Source organism: Cnephaeus nilssonii (assembly GCF_951640355.1).
Source record: "Cnephaeus nilssonii genome assembly, chromosome: 6".
NCBI classification, from domain to species: Eukaryota; Metazoa; Chordata; class Mammalia; order Chiroptera; family Vespertilionidae; genus Cnephaeus; species Cnephaeus nilssonii.
Window position 1 is genome coordinate 74,083,601 of NC_137077.1, and position 14,670 is coordinate 74,098,270.

At 35.2% G+C, this 14,670-nt stretch overlaps 1 protein-coding gene and 1 pseudogene across 3 annotated transcripts in view; one reads left to right on the forward strand and one right to left on the reverse strand.

Annotated features, from left to right (window-relative positions):
* Positions 1 to 14,670, forward strand: part of PTPRQ (protein tyrosine phosphatase receptor type Q) — a gene marked incomplete at both ends in the record, with an annotated part of 254,195 nt that overhangs the window by 216,025 nt on the left and 23,500 nt on the right. For both annotated transcript variants that reach the window (XM_079775461.1, XM_079775460.1), the window contains 2 exons: positions 12,370 to 12,396; positions 13,049 to 13,130. In XM_079775461.1, the coding sequence (XP_079631587.1) occupies positions 12,370 to 12,396; positions 13,049 to 13,130 (109 nt within the window). The remainder of the gene's footprint in view (positions 1 to 12,369; positions 12,397 to 13,048; positions 13,131 to 14,670) is intronic.
* On the reverse strand, positions 7,774 to 8,490 carry LOC307101991 (uracil-DNA glycosylase-like; annotated as a pseudogene). The gene has a single exon. The product of its transcript is annotated as a uracil-DNA glycosylase-like (transcript).

Genomic DNA, 14,670 nt, shown 5'->3' on the forward strand with positions numbered 1-14,670 from the left:
AGGGACTGCCTTATTTAACCTTGACTCCTGGTTATTTTTTTCTGATTTTCACATTTATTTATATGTCACTTTATTTATAAAAGGATGTAGAAATGTCTTTCAAATATATTTTAAATGTCTTATTTACTTTTACACATAGAAAATTAGTATATATTACCCCTAGTAATAGCAAACTTGGAAACTTTAGTGTCCATGCTTTTTACTTTCTCATTTGTTTGTTATGATTCTTGTATTTGTGACTGTAAAACATTCTGTTTGTAATTCCAATGGCATATAATAATATGCTTTGCTTGATTTATTATAGAAATTTGTTAAAATAGCCATCTAGTGGTTTGGGTATTAACTCTTCATTACAGAGATATGTCTCTAGCTTTACTATTTGTTGAAATTTTTCATGTTAATAAAGTCACTAATACATTAGACAGTAAGACTAGAAAAATAGTAAGAGGAGAATCCATGATTAGGTGCTGAAAATCTAAACCTATTCAAAGCCATACAGGTCTGATGAGGGTAGAGCCACGGAGACCGATGGCGGATAGTACCAGTAGGTTCTAGAAGTGAAGAATCAAGGAGCTTGAGTTCGCTTCCAAAATGTTGAGTAATTTATGCTGTATGTCTTTGTCATTTGCAGGAAAGAACTTAGATAATTTCCTTTAAGTCCACCCATATGCTCTTTCTTACTTGAGCTCAAGCATGTTCTTTTCCATAGAATCTGCTCAATTTTTTCATGCTAACTGGCAATTTTCCTCAAGGCTATATGTCTCCACATGTCCATAAAAGAAATAATAAAGGAGAATATCTAATCAATCATTAAAATATTAATTATAGGGAGTTATCTAGATAAGAAAAAAGCATTGTGATGCTCGGTACTAAATCCTTTATATAGTTAAAAATTAACTATTTTATGTTATCTATTTATTACTTACATTTTAAGCTTTATACTGTAATGGTTATATATGTAAATTCTTATTTTTTAATTTATATTTTACCTTGTTTCACAAAAGATCTGAAGAATTATCTCGCTTTATACTTTTTCTTCTTGAAGGAGAATAAAACTCAAAGATTTAATATACTATAACTCCATGAGAACAGTCAGGGTACACCAACATAACATTTCAAATTCTTATATGGAATGATAATTATGTCATTTCAATATGCACATTTTATTTTTAAGTTTTGACAATACAAGCCACATTTTTAGGAAGAACATTTAATATTTTTGGCTCATCCATTACACATTTACCAGGTTAACAAATGATCCTATTATATGATAAACAAATGAACAAAGCAACATTTTGTGATGACTCCTTCAAAGCATACCACTTAACTCATTGAAGTGAGAAAGGTTCCTAGGTAAAAATATTGGCAAGGTCAGCAATACATGCACAGGTAAAACAGAGACCTGTCTCTTTAAGATTGTGAGATTGGCCCTGTGGATTGTTTTTTAAGCTAATTTAAGTGCAACACTGAGCTTATTTTCACCTCCTTTTCACACTTAAGTTACAGAAGTTTGGTTGCTATTGTGATTAAATCAGAAAAAAATAGCAGAATAACATTAATCAATGTTTCTAATATTCTTACTTGACAGATACTCAATTTCTTCTTAGCCACAATTTTCCCCCCAGAAATTTTGTGTATCATTCCATACCAATTATCTTGCCTACTATAGTTGAGTGAATGTAATGGTACATTATTTTAAGACTCAAGGCCAAATTCTGTAATAATGAATGGCATTAAATTTCTCAACAAAATGAAGCAAACAGTTGAATTGCTAGTTTAAGAGTATCTTTTCTTCTTCAATAACTTTAGATGTTTGCATGTTGAATTCTTGTTCAACTTATAGCTATGTCCTCAGGAAGCTGACCATTTGAAAGAATCCTATGAATGTGCTTTATAAACTATAAATCAAAATACATTTGGTTTTGTTATTATTGTTATTTATAATATTTGTAAAATTAAAATTACCCTAATCTACTTTCATGGAGGGATTGGTAACATAATAATTGCTACTGTTTATGAGCAATTACTATGTATTAAATTCTGTATGTCATGTTTGCAAATAACTTTCAGTCTTTGTTGTAGGTACTCTTATCCTTGGTTCACAAATGAAAAACAAAAGATACTTAGAGATTTTAAGTAATTGTTCAAGGTCATACATCTAGTAAATAAGACAGGCATGGTGATAGCCCAGGTCTGTTTGATTCTGAGATATCAAAATACACCTATATTTGTGTGTGTGTGTGTGTGCATAGTGTGTATTTAACTCTGAGGCATACTAGATGAGATCAGTATTAACCCTCTCAAATACACAAGGACTCATGGTTTCCTTCTTCAAGCAGCATTTTCTATCAGGGACCAATTCTAAGGAAAGCACTCCTCCTTTTGAATTTTTGATATGGGACAAAGGAATGATGGCATTTAAATGTAAGTTCAAATATGCAGAAACTGGAAAATCTTTAGTAGTGCAGTCTTTACTGTGGCTTTCATAAGAATACATAGTATTTGACTGACACAGGATATTTTATGTAAAACAGTTAGCATTTTAATTGCCATCAGTTTTTTGGCAGATTCTGGTTGTTAATTTTACTTCTGTTTTAAACTATTTTATAAGCAATGGCAAAAATATGAGAATCCAAATAAGAAATGTCTGACCAATGTATGAATTCAGAATAAGAAATATCCTGAAGTAGAATAAAACTTAAAATATTTAATGCACATGTCCTTATAGTAGAAAATCAAAAGTAATTCAGTGTTTGTATACTCAATAATTAATGAATCTTTACTTCCAGATACTCTTCATTTTTCTTTAGACGCAAGGAGATTTTTGTCATCCAGTAAGTTACTGTGGTGATGCAGAGCTCTGCTGTGACTATTTTAATCTTGTCAGGTGGTGTGCTCTGTATTTTAAAATATCATTGAGTGCTTTGTTGTCTAAATTGCAATTTTTCTCAAAGCCATCCCCCATGCTTTCTACTTACAACGTGTCCTCTATAATACTGCATGCTATTGATATGGTAAAGTTAATCTTATCAAAATGCACATTGATTCATAATGTGCATGTCTAAGAATTTGCTGTGTTCTCATGTTGTGTTAGCTTTGAAAAACAAGTGTTCACCTAGATTTCTTCACATACTTCTTGTCCTATTTTAATCATGGCACAAGAGCTGAATTTGCCATCTGACAAGTGGAGGCTGGGTTTACACTCCACACAAGCCCATTTCGACGACTGCAGGCGGTAATCTGTAAGGACCAAGACGCTGCCATGTCCTGTTCCCTGACACCGGGGCACACAGTATAGCACATTTCATGGAATCTTTAATTTTGTCCAGACCACTGGACGGCCACCTGTGCATATTTTCAGGCACTCCTCTGTTGCTCAGAAATGTCACTTTTATATTAGCACAAAAATTACTATATTCTGAAAGCAAAATATCAGCATTATACTGGACCCCAGCAATTGATTGAATGCCTCAGAGATAATCAGTTAATTCCTGCAAAATATATAAATGGAAGCAGAGAATGAAAATGCATTTGATTTCAAAATCTCAAATCTACTACAGAGGAATCAGTCTCCATGAGCCACAGTGCTGGATGGGGCCAATGCTCCCAGCATTCTTATTGATCATGAATAGTACTCGGCATGATTGAAACAGAGGAGACCAGGCCTATTTCTATTCTAATCACATTTAGCATTTTGGAATCATAATTAATCTTGTTTTACTGTTTATTAACTAATTATCAAGTTTCCATTCACAGAATTAAAATAGTTTTATGAAAATACCTTTTCCTCAAAGGACCTGCTTGATCAGATTCAAACATTTGTCAAAGTAAGACACTCTTGAGCTAAAGATTTAAGTGATCATGTCACACATAAAAGATCCATCTCTAACCAGCACTCGAAGCTGACCTCTCATCATTCCAGACACACAAATGTTCTGTTTGAGCAATTCTGCTGAGTGTCTTTCTTCATCATCATTAAACATAATCCTTTTGCTTTATGCCATTAGAAAAAAAATGTTCCCTTTTTCATAGGATCCTCACTGTCTCTCCCCTTTCACCATTTTTTTTTTTCTCCTAGTGTCCTGCATAGTTTCCTGCTCAGTCAGAACTAAATATAATAGTTTGGGTTAAGGAAAACCTTTATAGAACACCTCTACACAAATTGTATTTGTTAAAGTAGATGTGGTCTTCTTCGAAATTTAGTTTTCTGAGGATGCCTTCCAACTCCTTCCAGAGGAACTTCAGTGCTTATCTGCCTCCATAGGTAATAGTTCAGGCTGCAAGTGCTTCCTTTTAGATGGTGTTATGTCATCAGCTTCCTCTTCATTAAGTCCTCACTGAGAACTTTGCCCATCTTTTCACACAGCTGTCAGCAGGCTCTTCATCCTCTCTATCTGCTGCTTCAGCCCCATTGTCCCTGGGGTAGCTAAGCTTGTGCCCATGGTTTTAATTTAGAATACATGGTTGACAAAATACACCAACTGTCAAGAATTTGTTTGCAAATGTGCTAATGTGGAGAGGCTTAGTAATGAGGAAAATATAACTCCTGCACCCTGGGAATCTTATTTCAGCTCTTTGACATCAGCAAGAAGATTGCTTTCCCCTATCTATCTAAAAGTCCATTTCTCTTTGCTTGAATAAAATAAGCGACAATTGGGCACCTATCACGTGCATGGCACTGTTCTAGGCACTGGAAATACTGTGATGAAAAAAGGAAGGCAGCCCCCAAAGAGCTGCCCTTCAAATAGCTGAGTTCCTTTTCAACCGGTTTGTCCTTACAGATGTAAGGAGACATATTTGGAGAGTACTTGGATATCACTTACTAATTGATTGTTTTTCTAATTAAATAAGAAAAACATACATTACGGACTTACTCGGGTTGTATATTTACCTTATAAAATGAAGTTTTAGCATCAGCTATATAGTACCAGCCACTGGTTAGGATAATATTCTTAATTTATATTGAAGACCACAGAAAAGTTATTGATGATTTTATAAAAAATGAAGAAGGATCTGAAAGGCTGCCATTTAAGTGGGACAAATAAAAACAAGAGGAAGAACTAAACTTAAGACACCTTTGACAGCATTGCAATGTTTTGGATAAGTGATAGAATATCATTTAGAAGTAGATGTAAGTGTCGGAGCAATTAAAAACTCACACTCACCATTTTGCAAAACTTGGAAAGATTAACTAATACATTTTACCAGAGAGGTAGAATTGTTCACAAATTTTTATTTTAATATGAAGTACAAATTAGTGTGTACAAATTTCATATTTTTATATCAAAGCAATAGACTTTGAGGTTCTTTTCTTTTTTGCCTAACTTAACTGGTTAGTAGAAAACACAACGTTTCTTAATTTGCCCTAAGCTACTGGTAATGCTGATTTAAGCTGCTCATCTATATGCTATCATCTATGGCTCTCTATTTGGACTATATTTTAATTCCCTATAGATTTCAACTCATTGACCTTGAGGGAAAGCCGAGTCTCTGTGACAATAAGGTCTTCAATCACCACTGCCAACATAAATAAATGGTTCCTCTCTGGATCTATCAAGAGTAATCTGAGTGGAATTTAAGTTTTTGATAGACTTTTTAAAAATGAGCCCAGCCGTGAAATAATACTCTTTTCAGCAAAAGGCCATAGGAATTAAGATAGCTAAGATTCATGTAATAGCACTGTTTAGCCTTTTATATTGGAACATGGTCAGTTATCTTATTGAAATCTGGACAATTACCCAACTGATCTATATACTGAGTAGCTGAATATGACTTGACAATACCTTAAATACAGGGAGTTGCCAAAAATGTACACACATTTTAACAGCTGATTGCTCAATTTTGAAAATGAAATGTATTTTAATAAACACTGCCTTTATAATTATTCAAAATTGTATCTACTTTTTTGGGACACCCTATATAGTAAGTGAATAAAACAAGAGTACCCTACCAGTAATATGCTCTCCGTTTAAGAATTTTAGAAGTTTTAAAAAATGTTAATAAAAATAAGTGTTCTGTATGAGTTTCTTTGAAGGTCACCACAGAGCACTTGTTTTGAAAATAGCTCTCCTGAAATAACATTAACTTTCATGCACATCAATTTCTGTAAATTTTTATTTGTATCTAACCAAACATTTTTTCCTAAAGGAATTTAGTTACCTCACCAGTGATAAGTTAATTCATATTTTCCTCATATTATGTCCTACCTTCTTTTCTAATTTTCCATATACATCATCCAGATTAATTTCTCTTATTTAAAAAATAAAATTTTAAAACTTCAAAGAAAAATAAAATTTAGGCCATAGCCAAGACTTAAGGGCAAAATATACCCATAAAATGTGAGACTATTATCTGAATACCACAGACAACAAGAAAAAATATATATAATTTTTATTTGAAATAGGTAATTCATGCCCATTTTGGCATAGGTTTAAGCTATCCAGAGAGGTACTTGGAGATTTCTTTTTAACTTCATCAACCTTTTATTACCAAACTCCAGTGGGTTTAACTTTGAACCCAGATAACAGCAGAACAATCTGTCTAACAGGATCTAGAGGGGTGGGGCAGACCTAACAAAGATGGCATCTTTAAAAAAGGATTTAAAAAATAAATGCATCCTCATAAGTAGTTTTTAAAAGATCAAAATTCTGCCGAAACCGGTTTGGCTCAATGGATAGAGCGTCGGCCTGCGGACCGAAAGGTCCCAGGTTCGATTCCGGTCAAGGGCATGTACATTGGTTGCGGGCACATCCCTGGTAGGGGGTGTGCAGGAGGCAGCTGGTCGATGTTTCTCTGTCATCGATGTTTTTAGCTCTCTATCCCTCTCCCTTCCTCTCTGTAAAAAATCAATAAAAATATATTTAAAAAAATAAATAAATAAATAAATAAATAAAAGATCAAAATTCTCCAGTGTTCTAGAAAAATGTGTCCCAAAGTGATTTGTCCATAAAAAACAACCTTTGGCACTATACTGCCTTCAAAACCCAATTCGGGATACATCTGGCAGAAAAATATTTCCTCTCTTAAACAAATCCCCTTTTCTCTTTCTGTTCAAATTCCACTGCTTACTCCTAGAAACACCCAGAGAAACAGTGGGAATAAGACCCAACCTACTTCTCTTGGCCTTTGCCAACCTGAAGGCTCACACCAAGGATTGTTCCTTAAGAATTTTCACCTCTGCTACAATCAGGAAATCCTAATTTCTGGGAGCTGCCAAAAAATCCTATGTCCTTCCAGGAGGGGCCTGAGGGCTCTGTAAGGGAGCAAAGGGGCAGTGGACCTGGCCCAGACTGGAACACCAGGGTGTGCAAAGGGGGACTTTCTAAATAAAAACACCCAATGCCTTATAAGCTAAAGTTTAACCTCTGGGTAAAAGCACTAGCAGCTGACATACACCAAAAAGGTGCTTCTCTCCCAATTTTTAACCATAAAGGGAACAGAGGAGAACAGTCTAGAGAATTTGACCTCCTCTCCCTTCCCAGACCGTATTCTAGGCCAAGGCCAGGTTCCAAAGTGGTAGATATTTGGTCACAGGGTACAGTCTTTCCTGGATAAAGCTCCCACTCCTGGGCAGCCTGGCTCATGGCTGCTTTACGGAAACGTTCACCCCCATGTGCAAAGTGCTTAAGAATCACTAGGAAAATTACGTTTTTAATTTTAAGTATCGACTTGTCACGGACAAATACTTCAATAGAATCTTCTAGAAACTGCCCAGAGGCATACCCTCCCCCCCCCCCCCCCACACACACACACACCCCACCTCCCAGTTCAGGGTCACAGATCCTTCCAGTTGATGGGCTCCTTGCCAGACTTCTGCAGCAGCTCGTTGGTTTTAGAGAAATGTTTGCATCCGAAGAACCCTCTGTGCACCGCCTGCGGGGAGGGGTGGGCAGTCTGCAGCACGTGGTGGCGCTGCCAGATGGCACTGCCCTTCCTCTGAGCATGGGAACCCAGAGCAAGAAGACCAGGCCATTCGACTTCTCACTGAGCCAGGACACAACCGCATCGGGAAATGGCTCCCAACCTTTCTCTTTATGAGAATTGGCCTGATGTGCTCTGACTGTGAGTGGGAGACACCTTGCTTGGTCCACCCAGATAAATCTCCACGGCCAGGAGGAACATAACCATGGATGTCTGCAGACAGCTCTTGATAAATGTTTTCCAAACTGGGCGGAGGTGGAACAGGTCTTTGAACACTCAAGCAGAGCCCAGGGGTCTATGGTACGGATCCTGTGCCAGGATGACAACCCTCACGGCCCTTATGTCACACATTTGGGCCCCTGTGAAGACTTGGTGTGGGGGTGGATAACCAGTGTGACGTCTTCTTCTGCAAACAAATCCCATTATCTTTATAAAATACGGTTTTCTGAACTCTCCACTGAGGTGCTTCCAACTCTCACCGAAACCCACTGGCACATTGAATCTAAGCAATGCGGTGTGCTGGGCACCTCCTGCTCCCATGGGGCCTGCTTGGCGGGCTGGCTGCTGCATCCCCGCTCTTCTCCGCTAGGGCTCCCACAGCCTCGCTTCCCGGCGGGCCTCGTGGAGAAGCAGAAGAGCATCTTCTGGCCGATCATGCCGAAGTCCAGGGGGAAGCAAACGGGCCCCGGGACCCGCCAGGTTGGCCTGAAAATTTTATTGCAAATGGAATTGTAACGTAAGCCTAGACTGGACAATTACGTAAGAATTAGACTATTCGAAGCTTTGTTTCTTACATTATATAAATCCAAATGTGAAGGACAGATTGCAGAAAGTGATTGGGTTTAGATAGAGTGATACAAAAGGAAATAAAGCCAAAACAGGCCCTACTTCCTTTTTAAAACCTATATTTTATTAAGTAGGCAAGAGCAATTTTTTTTGTTCCTATATCTAATTTCCTAACAAAGTATCTAGCACCTGTTAACTTCTAGTGTTAGATGGCAGGATCTGACCTTTGTTTATACTCTATACTGTTTGCTGGTAAGTATAGTGACCATAATTATCCAAAGCTTTGAGTTAGGACCTTCTGAGAATTCTCGATTGCTTAATATTTTAGTGAAAATTGATTTAATTCAAATACTCTCATGGTAATCAGAGCACTTGTATTTAGCTTACTGTGTATTTTGGTCTGAATGCATCCACATCGTATACTTAACAATGACTTACTCATTGTCTACTATGAATAAGGTCATGAGGGACTTGGGGTAAATCAAGTGCTACTCCTGACCTTGCCTTCAAAAATACATGGACCTTAGTGCAGCATCCTTAATGCATGTAATTAAATAGCCATAATACAAGGTAGAAGGTGATTTGTCCTAAGAAACTTGTTTTCACAGAAGGAAGATTTTATTTTCTCTGTAATAGAAGAGGGAAAATTCCAGGGGGAAGTTAACATATGAATCAGCTATTAAGGAATCAGTAGAATCTGGTTGTGAGAAAACACGTGGAATGAAACAAACTGAGAGGGAGGAATTCCAAGAGAATTTCTGGAGTTCAAACAGAGTGTCTAAAGGGGAAATGTAAGGAATAATGTCAAAAATGTGGGCATGATTAGAAATGCTTTCAGATGATTACATGAAAACTGAAATGCACTTAGGACCTTGCATTGAGAACTGGGAAAATCAGAGTTGGATTGAAAGTCTAGATATTTGTGACCATTCTTTATGCAGAAACCTTGATTAGGAAAAATAAAATAGGAAATCTTGCTGCTTAACCTAGCAAAACCTAGTTTACCCATATTTGAGTATATTTAAGACAATATTCTTGTAGAAACCAAAAATATTCTTCTCTATATCTTAAGTTATAGAAACAATGAGTAAGATGAACTTGAGTTATACAAAATAAACTAGAAAAAGTAACTATTGTACTAAGGACAGTAACTAATATTTATGTATTGCTTACCAAAACCAGGGATTTTTTCTGAATATTTTACATATAGGAACTTGATTTATATAATTTTTTATATTTTTTTTATTGATTTCAGAGAGGAAGGAAGAGGGAGAGAGAGATAGAAACATCAGTGATGAGAGAGAATCATTGATCAGCTGCCTCCTGCAAGCCCCCCCACTGGGGATCGAGCCCACAACCCGGGCATGTGCCCTTGACTGGAATCAAACCTGGGACCTTTCAGTTCGCAGGCTGACGCTCTATCCACTGAGCAAACCGGCCATGGCTTGATTTACATAATTTCATCCCACTTTTCAAATTAAGAAAGTGAGGCACAGAAAGATCAAAGTAACTTGCTCAAGATAATGTAACCAGAGCAGGTACTTGAAGCCTCACAAATATTCATTCAAGTCTAATATTTATCCAGTTATGTTTTAAAGTTAGTATTTTTAGAGAAATATTTCAAATGAAAAATATAATAAGAATAGTAAAATAAAATCAACTTTCTGTAGCATTTTTCACTGAAAACAACTTACTTGAAAGAAAAAAATTGTTTAATTATAATTTCTAAATGAGAATAGATATTAATGAAAAAAGAATAAGAATATGAATAACAATACGTTGCTTTAGCTCTTTCTTGCTTATTTATATTTTAATATGATTATTCATGTTTAACATCTTTTGGGAATGTCTTAAACATAACTGATTCTTCAAATGACTTACTGATGGCTGCCCAGAAACTAGCTCTATTTCAGATTCTAGATATTCTAGTAAAAATATTTTACCAGTCCATCCTGGATACTCAAGCAATCCTGGATCTTCTGAGAAAAGAGAATCTGTTCGGTCTGATTGTCCTTAAATAGATGGACCATGAGCCTGTAATTAAATCAGATGTAGTTTGTTTGAATCTCACCAATCACAAACTGAAAAATGTTCCTTGTTGCCATAAAAATGATCTCCATGCAACTCAAGAATTTTCATTTGTTTGGTAACAGGGAAATTGATTTGATAATTCAAGTATCTCATTTATTTCTATCTGAAGCTCGGTTAATTAGGATTTGCCCAATCTAATTCCCTTTCCATTCCTATTTCTGAGGAACATCATGGCATGGGAGCATTCAGGCATCAGGCATCTAAAGGGTCTGGGGTAGTGTGGGTTTAGGCCATAGTGTCTTTTTTTCTTGATGGTCTTTGCTGAGGGGTAGTTATTTCCAATTGTTTCATCAGTTCCTAATGTTGCCATGTCTGAAGGATTTCCAAGGCCTCTATTTCAGATTTTGTCTTCCTGTCTCCAAACCAAGGATTCTTCTGATATAATAGCCCATTCAGCCATCTCCATATCCATTTGGAGCCAGGATTTCTCCGTTGCCTTCTTAGAATCTCTAGAAGGTGTCGTGGAAAGCCCACAAGCTCATCCACCAAGACTTTGCTCAAACATTGCTACTTTATCACTGTCATGCCATGTTTGATAATGGGATGCTCTACCAGGTTACAGCCTGAGAAGCTGGGCGAGGTTTCCTTCTGCTTGAGGACACCTACAGTATTAACCAAGATTCTATCATTCTTCTTGATAATACTTGCTCCACCACCCCTGTACTTTTCCTATATTAGGATGAAATATACTTCTTTTTGACTCATGTTTTTTTCATTGAACACACCCCTTTGTGACCATCTTCATAATATTCATTATGCCATGTTTTTCAATCTAAGTATTTCCTTCCATTCATCCTTTACTTCACATAGCATCCTCTTATAAAGATTCTTTATTGAATGGATACAGTAAAATTGTCCCCAATAATAATTAAAATTTGAAACTTTTTGTAAGTTATATGTTTTACTTTATTTCATTATACTTTGTGGCCTTTGTGTTTTTGCAGTGCTAATTTGTTGTGCATGACAAACTTGTTACTGAAGATGTACCCATTTCTGAATTTGTGTGTTGCATAGTCTACTTAGCTGCTAGAAATAATTTCAATTTTTTCAGAGCATAAATAATATGACCAATGAACTGTCACAAAAGATATGTTTAAAATAACTGAAATGATTGTGATTTTTGTTATGATTATATGTTCATCAAAAGTCATTCATGAAACAAGCCTTAGGCAATATGATGTCATTTTTCAATGACCCATTCTTCCTGGTTCTGCATTCTCTATGGACAAAGAAAATATTTTTAAAATTCCCGTTAACTTTCTTATACCACTAAATACTATGCAATATATTAAAAAGTGACCCATTTGAATGGAGTGCCCCAAATACCTAACAATAGAGAAAATTTCCTTCTTAGATTGAGAAAGAAGCTAAATTATCATTTGTCTATGTTTGGGTCCAAATAATATGTAACATTTAAAAATTAAATAGAATATTAAATAATGATCACATGTTAGTTAAAAGCATGGCACATTATACATAACTGGTTTATATTTTTCTTATTTTAATCTAGAACTCTTTTAGAAAGAGCCATACGCTCAACTCATAAAGCATTTAACACAATCTCTGTTGCAGGTTACTTAGTTATAGAAAATCCATCAAGTAAGTTTATCAAATATCTTTTCTTCTTTTTGCATATCAACTTTAGACTCTCTGACTTGATGAATCATAATGTATGGTTCCTTTTTTGTATGTTTGTTAGAAAAACCTCCAAGCTGGATATAAATCATAAAAGCATGACTAATTGCATGGTAACTGGAGAAATGCTTTCTCTCTCTCTGGGGTGAAGTCTGCATGTCTGTATTTTAGCTTGGGAAGTAATACGGGGATATTTAAACTCCTTGGGGTTTAAAAGCCATGTCATTATGAGAATGAGGTCACTGCAATATTTTATATCTTCTAAAACCTTGTAATGTATAAAATGTTTTCTGTATGACAAAGAGGTATTATGTGCTTGAGGATTCAATGATAACTTTATGCCCCTACATTTACTTGAAAAACTTTCTTCATTAAAATGTTAAATCATTCACTTAAAGTCACTTAAAAATAGAAGGAATTTTGAACCATGAATACAAAAAAAGTGCACTTAAAGGAGAAAAGTTAATTTTGTAAGTATGACAGAGTGACTTTATGGAGCTGGGTGGTTTATGGGGTTTGAAATGTCTGCTGTTCTTTAACTTGTTAACCAGTGCCATGCTGAAGTGAAAGAACTCAATCTAACGTGACTCCATTTTATACCTTTTCTTGCTTGGAGGCCGATAAGCAAGAAATCCTTCCTACAACATGTTGAAGAGCTTTGCACAAACAACAACCTAAAGTTTCAAGAAGAATTTTCGGTATGTTACTAACAGTTGTCACAACATTGCCAGACCTCTGGTCGTTTCATGTGTCACATTTCATGTCCACTTTAAGCATGCAAGGCCATGAAGGACTCTGGCCTTGATAATCAATACCCAATTACCAGGTTGATTGTTTGGATAGTAATGTTACACTGGGCGGCCTCTGGTGCAACCTGAACAGAATTATTCACCTACTGTGTCAGGAAAAGGTGCACTTCTTCAGACCTCCCGGGGATAGCATCCTAGCTTCCTTTCTTCTCTGCTCTCTCATTCAGATGTAGACGCTAATTTATAGCACTTGTATTCATTAGTTTTTGATTGAGTATGGGGCTTGGGTTATACCATAAATGCAGTTTATATTTAAATAATTATTTTAAATATAGAAACTAAATAATTCCAATTTATATTTGCCTGCTTAGTTTATGTTTGTGATATAGGAGAACCTGAGAGCAGAAGTTGATGGGTCCAGAGATTATACAAATAATGTTATTTATAGAACAGTCCAAAAATAAAAAAAAAAGATAAGGAATGTCTATGTTTTACAAGGCCTATTTTTAAGTTACTATGAAAATAATGCTGTCTCATGTTATGGAAAGTAAGTAAAGTAAAGAACTTGTCACCAAAAAACTATTTAAAAGTTAAGAATAGTTTTGTTGCTTTTAGCATTTTATATAGCTATAAAATTGAAGTTATTTTAAAACCAACAGTAGATATCAGATCTATAAGTTATTTTAAGACTTGCAAGCATCTTTCCTAACTAAGATGGTTATTTTGTATTATGAAAATAAAACAGATTTCTAAATGTCACCAAAACTTTTTTTCATGAAATTCATAGAGTGTGTGAACTTATGAAACAAAGAATTGAACAATTGGCTTGAATGATTCAGCATTATAATATTTCAGTCTCTCAGGGAATAATAACAAAAAATGTGAGAAGATTAATGGTATTTCCTACAGCTTTTTGGTTATGCTTCTTAAGTAATATTGGTCTGGACTTAACAAAATCGGTGGTACCATAAAACTCTTTTTAGCATTTACACAGCAAGAACTCTCAATTTTTCAGAAGCAAAAGTGTAATTTCACTAGAATAGAAGCGAGCATAATTACATTATGCATGACTGAGTAGATGAAAAGTTTTATTAGCAATAACATTTTCACATATATTATACTAAGATAGTTTCTAGTTTAGCTTTTTTGGAGATCATGGTTTTAAGAACTTGGAGTGTTTTTATATAAATATATAGGTTTTGTGTATATGTTATATAAATGTATCTATATATGCAAGGGATTGTGTGTTTTTTTAATGTTTTTATCCTAATGCTGTATTAATTTTGTTAAAGCAAAATTATGTTTTAATAAACAAATGCATATTTGATGCATATATTTGAAAAACCTTATAATTCAGGTTATATTCACATATTATACTTTAAATATTTATTAGCTCATACCATATGATAGGCATTGTATTTAGCACTTTGATTTATATCAGTTCCATATTTAATATCTAAGTGACCTTGGGCAAATCACTTAAACTCTC